Raw genomic sequence first — 14,505 nt, forward strand, 5'->3', positions numbered from 1 at the left:
AGCTGGGCTGCATGCTGTGCCCCAAGGTCTCCTTAGGGCCACCTTCTGTAGGAAACTGCTTGAACTCAGTCCTGATCAAATCTGTGCCTGTCTGGACTCTAGGACCAAGAAATACTTTTACACCTTTGCTTCTGAACAAGGTCAAGATAACACAGTGAGTGACAGCTTCTCCCTCCAAGAGGTCCAAGGGAAGAGACCTCCCACCACAGCGTCACATCTTGCAGTTGTGTTCCTGTGCATCAGCACAGTGCACCTGAAAAGTTTGCATAAGCAGTAGACCACATGATAGGCAGGTCAGAAGAATTTGTCCCAAATCTTGTAAAAAATATAGATGTGCTGCTGGACAGGTTCACCCAATGTTTGATAAAGCTGGTGCCAAATGTCCACTCAGACAATAAGTCCACTCAGACAATACAGAGATGCTCGTATCTGGGAGAAGTTGTGCTGTGAGAAAATATGATAAAAGTCCATAAGCTGTCAACTGAAGTTGTCAACTGCTTGACAACTGTCAGAGGTGGGAGAGTACAGCCAGAGGTAACTCTGCTCTGAGACTGCTCTGCAGGTCCAAAAAACCTTTTCCATCGTTGCCTGACAAAAGGGTAGCATTGCTTTCAGGAGCAGATCTCACCCCTGCGGTCCATCTGCAAAAACTATGTCTAAGAACAAGGAAACCAACGCTTCATAATTTCACTGATCTTAAAAAATATGTTGTTTTTCAAGATTAGGAGCTCAGTTTTCCTGCTTTGTCCAAGCTCTTTATACAGTGAAATAAAATAAGGAAGGGTCAAGGAGTCGACACAGCCCCACAAGGCGAAGCAAAGGGATGGGAAATGGAGATTTGCTCTGTGCTGGGGAGGAGTCATACAATTGTAAAGAAAAAGCCTTTTGACTTTGGCAACTGTTGTGCAGCTTGAGCAATTTATCATATTTCAAATATTTGTTTGGATTTTAGACAAACAGATTTTGGCATATTAGCTTCTCCCATGGGTATACCCGACACTCTCAATCCTTGGTGGGAAGGACTATCCTGGAAATAATTAGGCAGGTTGAGGTGTGAGTCACCATCCTTTTTTCCTTCAATTGATGAGATGTGTTCAGTCCTCGGGGAAATTATGGAGAAATGCAACCTCCCTATTAATGGGTCTGGCAGAAGAGGCATTTTAGCCAGCCATGAAAGACTGATACAGACATAACAGAACTAGGCTTTGCAGTTTGCCATGGACTCATTCAGTTTGTGACCATGTGCTGGGGGCAGCTCTGGTCACTGCAGTGGCTGGTGGACCATGTCATGAACAAGAGGGAGCTGCCTCCCCAGAAGCTTGCAGGAAGACCAACACAGCAACAGAAGGTGGGGATATTGTGCCTGTGCCTGAGCAATGAAAAACTTACTCCAGCATATTTCACACAAAGAAAAGAAGGATTAACCTTGAAAAACATTAGTACAGAGATGGATGGGTCCTTCTTCATAGCTCTCACCATTGCACTGCTCTATAAAACTGAAGGGCTGGTTGTAGAAACTGATCAGCCCTCATGTGCTGAGGAGAACCAGCATGCGGTATGATGGCTGCTTGCACTTCCATTGGCTTCAGTCTTCCCTTCCATGGGAAGACTCTAAAGTAACTGAAAGCAAAGGACAAAGAACATGAATGCCCCTGCTCCCAGTGTGCTATGTACACATCACTTGACACAGAGAAGATGAGAAGGAACAGGGAGCAGAGTACCGCAAAGTTGCAGTTGTCATCTGTTAAGTATTTTGCAAGTGGCTGCCACCACAACTGGATCTTCTTTTGAATGAAGAGTCTTGGAAGAAAGTGAGTGAGATACATCCAGAAGAGAGCAAGGAGAAGACTGAGCAGCAAGTGAAGGAGGCAGAGGAAGTCGAAGCAGGTTCAAGAGTAAAGAGCCCTTCAGCAGTGATGGCAGTGTGGGAGAAGAGGATTGGGTAGGGCAAAAACATCTGCAGGTGAGTAGGGAGGAAGCAGGCACGTGCAAGGCGATGGAGTCAGGGGTAGTAGGAGAGCAGGAAAAGCATCATGTCTAAAGAGCCCCTCAAGGATCGCACCAGAGGTAGATATTTCCTTTAAGGATTGCAAATCACAATTACACTGGTTGGATTAGGGTGATATGGCACTGTACATATAAGTGGTTTATACAAATAGCAAACCTCTCTGCTAAGAGGTTATCCAGAGAAGCAGGGAGACATTAGTTTAGGAGGCAATTTTTAATCTTCGCAGCTGCCTTACCCATTCTCCCCAACAAGGCAGATGAAAACTGATGGACACAGGGTTCTGCAATGCTACCGGGTATTTCTTGTTTAATGAATATTCCTGATTTATGCAATGATAACAAGAGCCCAGGGAAAGCACTGCTCTGCTTTTCTATTTCTATAGGTCAGAAGTTTCAAGTTTTAGTAGTACCACCATTTTTTTTTAAACACTGAAATACCCAGACTGGACACTGTGTATCTTTCCCGCTAGCTGGCATTCTGCAGCAACAGCCTCATTTGTATTCTGTCTTTTACTTCAGCAAAAAAATCTCCACTCTGCATTGCCACAACTAAGTACTTCCTCACTGCAAAACAGAGGTTGCCAAACAGTCACAATAAATTCAACATGTCCCTACTAACATATTTTATTCATACTGATGGTCTGCTTCACAGTGTGTTCCCAAAGACTTGATTTAAAATTTAAGCCCCAGACTTCTAACAAAATAAAGAAAGGAAAACAAAGTGAATATCTTTTTCTGTGTAGCAGTACGAGAGAGCTGCCTCTCCTTCAAAGCTGATCTATCACAGATTTCAGGCCGGAGTTTTTTCCTCACACAGGGTTTGAGTGTCTTCCTGTAGAAAGGAAAAAATTGGGACTTCTTAAAGAGTCATTTTCTATAAGGTCCTGCTTCTTTCTCCAGTTAAAAATTAATTTCATGCTGTGGAGAAGTTTGGACTGGATGATCCCCAAAGTGAGGCTTCCTCACTTTGTATTCTTGAGTGGACCCCACCATGACCAGCCAAGGCCGTAACAGCCAACCAGCTCTCGGGGCACTGTATTTCTGTCTTGGGAAGCAGGATTGTCATATCTGTTGGGGATTAAAGTTTCACTGGCCCATCCTGTTTGGGTCTTCACACAGCAGGCTTTTCCTTACACTCTGTTTGTGAAAGGAAATCCATCCAAACCCATAATGTAACTTCAAGTGAGGCATTGTAGGGAAACTGAAGGCTTTGTGGGCCAGAGCCATTTTCATAGGGCTCTCCTTTGCTGTCAGCAAGTCCAGGGTTTTACCCGTGGGTCTGGGAGGCACTTACAGGAGCATCCTCCAGGTGCAATAAAGACTGCATAACATTTGGTTATGCAGCACTCTGTCACATATCGGATACTCAGGTAGCTGGGAAGTATCTGAGCTACACTAAACTCTTTCCACAACCCACAGGGAAAAATCTAAGAGATTGTTAGCAGTGTCTCAGATATGTTTTAGGGCAGGAGGACTCACCATCCAAAATTCTCTCGATCACGTCAGAGAGAAGCAGGCAGAGTTCACAGCAGGTACTGCTACTTTTCAATACTCAAACTGAATGAAGCAGATCTATCCTTTCTTTTGTGGAAGGAACAAAACACCTGGGGAGAAATGGGGGAAAAAGAAACATCAGCTGCTGGTGGTGATCTGTGTCGGAACAGCAGGCCAGAAAAGATGCCTCCCCTTACCCTGTGCGAGCCACTTCCTGCAACACTTGCATTTCCTCTCACTGGCTCTTGTTAGCAACTGCTTTGTGAATTTTTGCTGGTGTCAGTATGAATCCACCCTTGGCACCATACACACTCCCTATGGTCATGAGGTCGAGCACTGTTTCATGAGTGACAGTGCAGCTCAGGGATGGCAAGACTGGGATGAGCTGGGAGCCAGACAAAGTGATGGGGCTGGGGCCAGGTCCAGTGGCAATAACCATGACCAGCCACAGCCCAGTGATGTCCAGGCAAGGCCAAAGTAACAAGGAAGGTCTAAGGTCAAGCTGGGAACTCGAGCCAAGGTGAGATACAACACACATTTCTCACAGCTCAGGCCAGCACTAAGGTCAAGGATCTGAGCTTCAATGCTACTCGTGAGCCAGCAAGTAACGGAGAGTCAGGAGAAGGTTGGTTGGAGCAATGACAGCTTGCTGGAATAATCCAGTTCCTGACAGCCATCATCAGGGGAAGTCTAGGAATAGCATTGCCACTTAACTGGTTAAGCACTTCTAACACTTCACCAATAACAGGACTTACCCTGAGACATTCAGCTTTTTAATTGCCACTCTACTTTATTCTAAGACCTCTTCCTCTCCCACTTTTCAATGTTACATGACTATTAATAGCTTCTTGTGCAAGGAGCTGGAAGCAGAGGGAGACCTAAGAATATTATACCCAAAATGGTAAAATCAATGACCTGCAAAGGAGTGGAGACGAGATGCTTGCTGCCATCTTCTCCTTCTCCCACCAGGGCCGCCTAAGTGGCACCAGCTCCCTGGCTCAAGAAGTTCGGCCACAGCTATAATTCACCGTGACTCAAAAATTTTACTTTGACAGGAAAAGCTGAAACAGCAGAGGGCTTCTTGTCACCGTCTCTGGACAAGCCAAGGAGAGGCAGAAATGGCTTGTTTAATGCCATCTCTCATTATTCCGGGCGCTTTATGACTCATTAAGTGTCCTGGTTTTGTAACTAACTCCTGCTGAGCTCAACACTTGATACACATTTATGGGTGGCCTGTTGTATGTACTAATGATTCGTAATTCCCCTAACCACGTTAACTCCTTCATTTGCACGACAGGCTTCCTTTAAACAACTATAAGATAAAGATACTGGGGACCTCAGTTCTTAATGCAGAACGGATTACATTTATCTGGACAACTTAATAACATACCTATATGCTGCAATTAGACATGCTTGTTCTGAGCTCAGATAAACTATGCTGTGTCTTAACACTTCTTACACTGCTCCCTTTCTGTATCCATTTGGTTTTTACCATGGATGTATCCCTGCAGGTGGATGCCTGATACTGATCCCCCTTCAGAAGAAGGTCAGCAGCACACACATCAGAATTTATTCGCTTGTACGGAACAGGAACAGGAGACAAATGACCATTATTGCCCATTACATGTGGGAACTAGAAGTAAGGGACCTCTGTTCAGGAACCTCCTTGTGATATGATTTTGTCAGCTTCTGAATGATTATGAATGATTTTGTCAGCTTCTTCCCTGTTTTCCAGCTTGCTTTCTTTGCAAAAGGTCAGTGAGAATTCTCAGAGCCCAGCAGCATGTTGACCCAGCTTGACAGGTGATGCAAATGGAGCAATTGCAAGCACTCAGCACAAGTTTGACAGGCACAAGTATTTTTTTGAGATGACAGCACATTTAACCTGTCTCTTCTGAAAGTGTTATGCATGATCACCTTGGAGATAGGTAGACAGGTCTGTGAATAAAGTTAATTTTTCTCTCATTCACTTGAAGAACAGAGTCACTTATTCTGGTGACTGAAAAGACGTGACTTTATGTATACAGTCTAAAACATTCAGTCTGTGTATTTTGGGGCATGACTAAAAAGTCACCAGAAAAATCACACAGCTCTAAATTGAAGGTCAGTACCTGGTGTTACTTTAAACTCAAGGTGGAAGTTATTTGCAGCTTCAATCAAAAAGTGTCACAGAAATGTGTCTGATTTCAGGTTAATTTATATGAGAATGATCTCAGAAATTCAGTGGTGTGTCAGACAGTATTCAAGCTGGCTTTGTACTGGGTTTGGTTGGGATGGAGTTAAACTTCACAGCAGTCTGTCCGGTCTGTGCCTTGCATCTGTAGCTAAAATAGCATTGGTAACACACCAAGTTTGGGTATTGCTGAGCAATGCTTGCACAACATCAAGGCTTTCCCTCCAACACCCCACCACCAACTTTAAAGGACTGTATGCTGGAGATGGACAAGAGATTGAGAGGGGAAATAACTGGGACAGCTGCTACAAATAACCCAAGGGATATCCATGCCACATGATGTCTTGCTCAGAAATAAAAGCTGAGGGAAAAGAGGACGATGGGAAGACATTTGTGGTGATGTCATCTGTCTTCCCAAGCAACTGCTATGCATATAGAGGTCCTGCTTCCCCTAAAGTAGCTGGACATTTGTCTGCTGACTGGGCTGTAGTGAATGATTTCCTCCTTTTAGTATGCTCCCTTGTGCAGCTTTTGCTTTTCCTAGGAATTGCACTTATATCAACCCATGAGATTTTCCATGTAATTTTTTCCCCTGGTCTTTCTGAGGAGAGGAGTGAGAAAGCAGCCGGGTGGAAATCTGGCAGCCAGTCAAGGTCAACTCTCCACAGGGTTCTGGACAAAGATTAATTGTCTTGACTGGTTCTTTCCATTTTGGTTACTGCTAATGGCAAAGAAAACAGATGATGTAAACTTCAAAGGCATTCTCATAGGAGAACTGTCGATTTCATTTAATACTGCCAGTCTCGAACATTCAGTAAACATCAGCCCTGATAAAAAGAAGAAAAAACACTTGGGGTTTTACTTGTCAAGCCTTGGTGCGTAAACCCAAAAGGATGTGGTTTTATGACCAGCATGTTCTAGTTCTGGCCTGTGTTGCCCTGCTGAGAGTGGCCCCGCTCTCCTAAGTGCTTGTTTTATATTCCCGCTGCTTTCCTTAGGTCAACACCAGCCGTCAGGAGAAGAGTCAAATGAGCTCCATGATCTGGCTGACAAAAATAGAGACAAGAAGGGTCTTCTTCATTCTTGCAAAATCTTTTGTTTCCAAGGTGGTTTTGCAGTAGCAGGCAGGCTGTGTTCAGTCTGCTATAAAGGTGGTCCAGAAGGAGCAGATGATGCAGAAGGTCTGCACAGGAGTACAGTTTGTCATCACAGTATTTCTCACTCTGTGCAGTAGTCCCTGTCAGCAGGAGAAAAAACAATCACTGATTTCAGTCAAGTGCTTTGACTGCAGTATTTCCGTCTTTGTCCTGCATTGCTTTATGCAAGGTTTAGACATTTACTATTGGTGACTTGGGCTTTTGCTGAAGGATGTGTTTTAAAGTTAGAGACATGGCTGTTACGAAATGAAGGAAGTGCACAGATTCACCCTTGGAGGATTGAAAACAACAAATTGCAAAGTATAGCTTTCAGTGTCAGAGAATATGCTTCTCTGGAAGGGATTTAGTTATTTTTTTACCCCATGAAACAAGTGACATCTCTCAGAAAACGCTCCCTGTGAGGACCTTGATTCTTCAGGAGGTAGAATGAGTTAGTGATCAGAGATGAAATGCAAAGGTTTTTTCAGCACAGCAGCTGGCTGCTCGATTTTCCAATACAGTACATTACGTTGTTAATGGAAATGTTGCTTTATACCTTCTGTTTGTCTCCCAGTAGAATTAATTTCAGCACTGTTTGCATGCCAAGCATGCACACTCACAGCTATGAGCTCTGGGGAGAGGGAGAAGGCACAGCTTGGACAAAGATTCTGCAAGAGGGCTGGGAGCTGAACCTGCTGCCTTTGCCAAGTGACTTCACCACATGACCATCTTTTCTCCTGCCCATAGGAACTGTCTCACACCACTACAGACAGGCATCAGGAGCCAGCAGATTCGGGGAAAAGCATCTGGCTGTTTCAAAGTCCTTTGGGAGATCTGCAGGAACAGGAGTTTTCTGTTCCACTCTGTGATGCAGCAAAGAGGGGAAAAACACCCACCATTTCCCACAGAGCAGCTAACCCTTCCCAGTTTGCTAATCCATCCTACACTCCTGCTCCTGCCAGGAATTAATCTGTTTCAAGGCTCCATGTGTCATTTATTAAGAAATAAGACAGAGCAGGGAGGAATAGCTTTTAAAGAAGAAAGCCACGTATGGGCTGGGAAACACAGGTTGCCAAGTCTTTGGAAACACTCAGAGATGAAAGTACCAGAGGAGTGCCGCATGGCAGTGCTGCTGGTATAGGTACTGTGCTGCTAAAATAGCTCTCCACGTGCTGGTCATGGAGAGAGACAATTGTGGAGCCGGGGACACAGAGGTCACTAAATCCGATGGTCACAAAATGGGAAAGTAAAGGGAGCAAATTCTTCCATGCAGTAGGAGTCACTGACCCAAACTGAAAACTCTGGGGAAAAAAGAAAAAGGGCATGTACGTACTTCCTTGGGAGCTGACTGCGAATGAAGCAGATTGGTTTTCACTTGGATTTGCAGCCACATGTTTATGAGGAAAATGAGGGTGGAAAAGCTGGAGAAACAGCAGGAGAGATTTCTGAAAGGACTATAGGCTTGCACTTGAGAGAGGGAAAAGTACCTCCTGCTGTGTATGTGTGCAGGTGCTCAAGGTACACGAACTTCAGGAACATCCAACTTGTATTTCATCCTGCTAGAAGCAAGTCACAACTCCTAATTAGCTGCTAAGACCAAAAGCCGATCATCGATTTTCCAAGTGCTTAGAAAAAAGAAGAGTGAAATTTGAAAATGTGAGGCAGAGCTTTTGTTCTATTATTGCAGTGCCAAAGCACAGCATCTTTAAATAAAGTCAGCAGTATTATTTTGTGTGTGCTTAGGAGGAAACTAATCCCTCATCCAACATTACCTGAGTTTGCAGAGTTACCCCAGTGTAAATCAGGCCATAACTATATATGCACAGCCATTGACTTATTTGGTCCCAATCAGCATAACTGCTATCACTGTTTTGTATATCAGAAGAAATAAAAAAACCAGAAAACTTGTTTACTGGCAACTTTGTTTCCGGAAAAACAACTTGCATATATTTTCCTACATCTCTGGAGAACAAAGCCTTTAATATCAACAAGAAAGAAACTTCCTAAAGTCAAAACCTTAGAATCATTAGGGTTGGAAAACATCTCTAAGATCACTGGGTCCAATCATTAACCCAGCACTGATCTCTTCTCTCTGGCAATCAGTGACAGGACCTGAGGGAATGGCCTGAAGTTGTGTCAGGGGAGGTTTAGGTTGGATATTAGAAAAAGGTTCTTACCCCAGAGGGTGGTTGGGCACTGGAACAGGTTCCCCAGGGAAGTGGTCACAGCACCAAGTCTGACAGAGTTCAAGAAGTGTTTGGACAATGCACTCAGGCACATGGTGTGACTCTTCGGGATGGTCCTGTGCAGGGCCAGGAGCTGGATTTGATGATCCTTGTGGGTCCCTTCCAACTTAGGATATTCTGTGATTCTGTAATTGTAAGAGACTCTTATTTTCAGCAGTTTGATGTGCATTAACTATGCTTTCTAAAACATAGGAATACTGTTGAAAAGGGCTCCAAAAGCCCCTGCAGCAATGCTCCTCCGGTTTTGTCTCCCAGCAGGCAGCAGGCAAACAACACAACATCCCTAACCAGCTCATTCCCAAAGGCCCTCTTCTTTGTGGGGGATAGGGAAATCAACCCGCTGGGACTATCGTCCCAAAATAGGTTCTTTCACCCGGCATGCAAGAAGCCAATCCACAGAGTCCAGGTAATTGATTTATTTACAGTTCTGCACAGAAGCAGTGGCAAATCCAGAAAGCCAGCAAAAACTTTTCACCATTTATACATTTTAGCAAGCAAAGGCATTAATGTTCAGTGGCTACAAGTTACCTAGTTCTCTTATTAATCAGTATTAATATATTGCATTAATTAATTATTATTCTATCTTCTATTGGTTAATGATTCTCTCGCTTCTCATGCTAGTTATGTCCACATGCTCAGTCTTTCACTTCTTTTGAGTCAGTGGGCTTTTTGGGTCCCTGAGTTGGTGGTCATGATCTGCCCCTTCCAGAACCACCTTTAACCCAGTCAGAGCTGATTTCAGCACAATTGCCAAGCTGCCTTTATTAGTTTCTTCCTTATCTTGGGGGCTCTGCCAAAAGTCCTTGTGGCCTGTAAATTCTGCATTCTTTGTATCCACCGTCAGTGGCACATCCTTCTTCCCAAGCTTTGTTAACATCCCAGTAGGCCTGAGATCATTGAAACAAGTCGAGCCCCAAACCTTAATGATTCTACCAACAAGTAATTCGTTTTTCCAACCTGGACATCACTTAGAGCTTGTTAGCTGCCGTTTCGCGGACTAAATCTCCTTTCTCGTTGATTAGGCTTAAAAGCATACAAAGATCAAACATCAAAGGACAGCCTTCCTTAAGAAAACTTTTACGTGTTCCACATTTTTCAAGAGGACTGCTGTCCCACCTTTGTCCCACCCGCCCCGGGGTGCCCCACACACCCCGAGGTGCCCCGCACACCCCGAGGTGCCCCGCACACCCCGAGGTGCCCCGCACACCCCGAGCCCCGCTGAGGGGAGCGGGCGCTGCTCCCGCCATTCCCGCGGGAGCCGCAGGGGGCGCGGCGGGGGCGGCGCCGGCAGGGCCGGGGTCCAAGATGGCGTCGGGGCCGCCTCCGTCGGCCGCGAAGCTGTACCGGCCCAACGCCTACGTCTCGCTGCCCGCCGAGCTCGACCCCGACACCTACGATGCGTCGCCGGAGAAGCGCCGCGCCGAGGCCGAGCGCCTGGCCATCCGCGCCCGGCTCAAGCGGCAGTACCAGCTGCAGCTCAACAACCCCAACCCGCCCGCCGTCATCGTGAGTGGGGGGGAGGGGGGGAGCGGGCGCGGGCCGAGGGGCAGCGGGGGGAGCGCGGGGCTCGTCCGCCTCACCCGGCGGGGTCCGCGCCGGGCCTGGGGCCGGGGCTGTGCCCGGGGCCGTGCCGGCGGGACGCTGCCCGTCCTCCCCGTGACCTTGGTGCCCTTCCCGGCGTCCCCCGGGTGGAGTGGCCATGGCAGGGCCCCGCAGGCCTCACCGCGGTTTTCTTTGCACCCCAGGAAGACCCCGCCATGATCCGCTGGGTCTATGCGAGGACGCACAACGTGTACCCTAATTTCCGCCCAACCCCCAAGACGTCCTTTCTAGGAGCTGTTTGTGCGATAGGCCCCATCCTCTTCTGGATCGCTGTCTTCAAACTTGACAGGGTAAGTCATCTGGCGACACCGAACGTCGGTGAACAGCAAAAACACCGGATTGTGAAGTATAGATCTGCACCTCAGAATGATTAATACCATTAAAGTAATGAGGGAAGGAAGACTGATACCGAGCCTGCTATCTCAAAGCCTCGTAACTGGTTGCAAAGTCCTGTTTTTCTAAGAGCCTTTTATTGTATGCTGGGGTATGGCCAGTCACAGTTTGCCTGATCAGGCCGTTTTGCTGTAATAAAGCTCTCTGTAGCACTGATAGTGGAAATTAATCATAAGAGACTCTTATTTTCAGCAGTTGATATGCATTACCTATACTTTCTAAACTTAAATAGGAAGCTTATGGAGGACAGACTTATCAATGTCTCAGTGCAATTGCTTGACCATTTCTCTAATCTCATGAAACAAATCAGGAGGAGTTATAATAATGTTGATTGCAGTGCCTGACCTCAGCTGGTTGTTGTAAGATTTTGGAAGGTTTATCTTTCTTCCATTCTAACTCCTAAAATGTGGACATCAGAATCTGAGAATGGTAGATGATTATGAAAAACCTCAGCTGTATGCATACATAAGAAAATTCTAGGTAACTGGCAGACAGTGGCTGGTTTTTGTAGAGAGTTTGGAGCTGTTGTAAAACATTTTTTGTTTCCCTCTTTTGCACAGAAGTAATATTTTAGATCAAGTCACTAACATAAATTAATAGAGTCTTTGTAGGGAATGTTGTTTACTAGGATGAATCGAAAATACAGGTTTTAGGAAACATGCTGAGCATGTTGATATGAATATTTTTGAGACTTCAGTACCTCTGCAGTATTTTGTCATACTGAGGTCTTTAATTAGTGCCCAGGATAATTTGTTTTCCTTTATTGCAGTTCCTTTAGTGATGTTTGGGGATTTTTCTTGTTTTTCTGATAGTAAATAACGCACAATAATCATTATACATTTTTCTCTGAGAAGTGTTTGCTCTTTGTCTGGGAAAGCAAAAGATACACTGTTAAGTCTTAAGCAAATCTGCTGGTTTTATCCAGCAGAAGGAATCTGGGCAGTATCCGCAGTGTCCTGTAATGGTACCTGACAGAAAGGTAAATGACTGCAGAGTGAGATACAAAAGGGTTGAAAGTGAGCACAGTCAGACAAGTTATTAGGAAGTTTCTCCATAATTATGTCTCTAAGCTGGATTATTCAGCCACAAGGAGGAGGTAGAAACTAAGGTACTACAAATTAACTGTTACACAACTAGTTTGGTGAAAAATACTTCACAGGAATTGGTCTCTGCTAGCCTGTAAGAGTAGCTAGATGTGAGGTGAGGTCAGTCTGAGAAGGTCTTTAGTAGGTGAAATTAAGTGCCTTATCTTTTTAACCACAACAGCTCTTACCAGAGTATGTGCTTATAGAATCATTTAGAGTGGAAAAGACCCTTAAGATCATATATGGTGCTGTCTCTGTGTAGTCCATGCTGAAATACTAGAGCTGCTGTTCTCTTATCCCAGGCTGATTGAAATCCTTCTCTAGTAAAATAATAACAAATGTTCTTTTTCTTCCACAGGACCATAAAGAGAAGCTTATCAAAGAAGGTAAATTCGAGCGGCCATTCAGTGTATTCTGAGTTCCTGGAATTGCAGTGATGTTCATGGAATATAAATAAAATAAGATATATTATGTGCTGACGTTTCTCCTTCATAAGAATAAATCTTAATTGCTTGTTGGTTGTCTTGCATCTTTAAAAATAATGGAAAGTGTGATAAAGTAGGATCTCTGTATCTAAACCAGATGGATATAGAGACAGTGTCTGAAACTTGGCCAGTGCATTCTTTTGATCTATGTACAGAGGCTCCTTTTAAACCACGGTAGTTGTTGCTGTCTAAGCAGGCTGAAGTCTAAGATTACTAGCCAGGTAAAATGTTAAGTAAGACCAAAGCACTTTCCTAAAGAACTATTGCTTGCCTTCCAGATATTTCTTCCTGGTGTCAGTTTGACTGTGTGGTTTGCCCTAATTGGGAATAGGCAAGTTCTGTGATACATTTTTAAGAACCTGGGAGCCTGCCTGACTGGTCTAATAAGTTGAATTAATTTTTCTTTTCCTTAATAAAATGCAAGCCTAAATCATGTATATTGCAGTAAACTTCTGGATAAAATTACAGTACCATATTTGGAAACAGTGAGCTCAAGGTTGTCATGCCATACATGACTAGCATTTCTACTAATTCCATTATTCCTGTGAGTGGGAGATAAGAAGTAAAAGAGAAAGATTTTTGTTTTGACACTGGATCCCTTGCAGTATAGGAAAATTCTGTTTCATCCCTGTAAAGGGGCTGTGTTCAAAAACAAGAAACCAACACCAAGCGAGCCTTGTGCCTGCAAAGATGCCTCCTCTGTTTATTCTTAGAAGAACACAAGACTTCTCTACCCAGGTCAACTGGTATAGATGACTCTGGAATTGTTACTGCCAAGGTACTGGAATGTGAGTGCAAGAAAAGATTTTTAATTCAGAGTTGAATTTTCAAGTGGCCTGTAGGTGCCATTGTGACCCAGACAACCTTCATTCTTTGGACATTGTATGGGAGTGGTTTCTTCCCAAACGTTGAGGTTAATGCCAAAAGCTCAATCTGATGCAAAAGTTGAAAACTTCCCTCTGCCTTCTGGGAAAGCAGCCAATGTTAAGTCAGCAAAAACAGCTCTACCGAGTAAATATGGGCCATTTGCTTTCCTGAATGTAAATATGGGCCATTTGCTTTCCGTCTTCAGCAGAGTGAGTTAATGAGCTTTTTCACATAATCACAAAATGGATGAGGTTGGAAAGGACCTCTAGAGGTCATCTGGGTCCAACCTCTTGCTTAAGCAGGGCTGTCTAACGCGGGTTGTCCGGTGCCATGTCCACGTGGCTTTTCAGTATCTCCAGGGTTGAAGACTTCACAACCTCCCTGGGCAACCTATGCCTGTGCTCAGTCACCCTGGCAATAAAAATGTTTCCTGAAGTTTATTTTTGTTTATAATTTCTTTAAGTGTTTCCTGTTGTAGCTCTTTCCTTTCCTGTCTGGGTCGCGAAACGTTCAGCCTGCGTGGAGTTTGGCACTAATTCTGCGTGCAGAAGCTGTGCGAAGACGTGCCCTGCTTTTGCAATCCCTTATGTGCTCCCAGCAACCCTCTTGCCCTTGTTTCTGCAGCTTGTTCTTGGGCAGGGTTAACTAAAGCAAACCTGGATTATTCTCTCTGCAGAACAGCTTCTAAAAGACTGTCACAAATGATATTACAAGATATGGCTGTGGATCCATGCAGAGAGGCATCAATGCATGGAGAGAGTGGTATTTAGGGAAAGAAATAATTGCTTGTCTGCGCATGCTAAATTAACTATTCTTGCTGCCACAAACTAATTTGATCTCCCAGGACCCATTTCCTCAGCTAATTGCAACTCGAGTTGCCACGCATGTAAATTCTCCCTTGCAGCTGTATTTGTTTCAGGCCAGCTGAGCCGATGGTTTGGGATGGATTGTGGATGAGCACAGTGCCTCTGGTCTTTCAGGCCAGCCTCAGATTGATGCTTGCGGCACCTGCCACAG

At 44.8% G+C, this 14,505-nt stretch overlaps 1 protein-coding gene across 1 annotated transcript; it reads left to right on the top strand.

Annotated features, from left to right (window-relative positions):
* Nucleotides 1-10,335: 10,335 nt before the first annotated feature.
* Nucleotides 10,336-12,654, top strand: NDUFB4 (NADH:ubiquinone oxidoreductase subunit B4). The gene is made up of 3 exons (XM_027730366.2): nucleotides 10,336-10,562; nucleotides 10,802-10,948; nucleotides 12,495-12,654. The coding sequence occupies exons 1-3, from the start codon at nucleotides 10,362-10,364 to the stop codon at nucleotides 12,552-12,554; spliced, it is 408 nt and encodes a 135-aa protein (XP_027586167.1). The 5' UTR covers nucleotides 10,336-10,361; the 3' UTR covers nucleotides 12,555-12,654.
* Nucleotides 12,655-14,505: the final 1,851 nt, after the last annotated feature.

Source organism: Pipra filicauda, unplaced genomic scaffold (genome assembly GCF_003945595.2).
Source record: "Pipra filicauda isolate LSUMZ 115617 unplaced genomic scaffold, ASM394559v2 scaffold69_size3009148_pilon, whole genome shotgun sequence".
NCBI lineage: Eukaryota > Metazoa > Chordata > Aves > Passeriformes > Pipridae > Pipra > Pipra filicauda.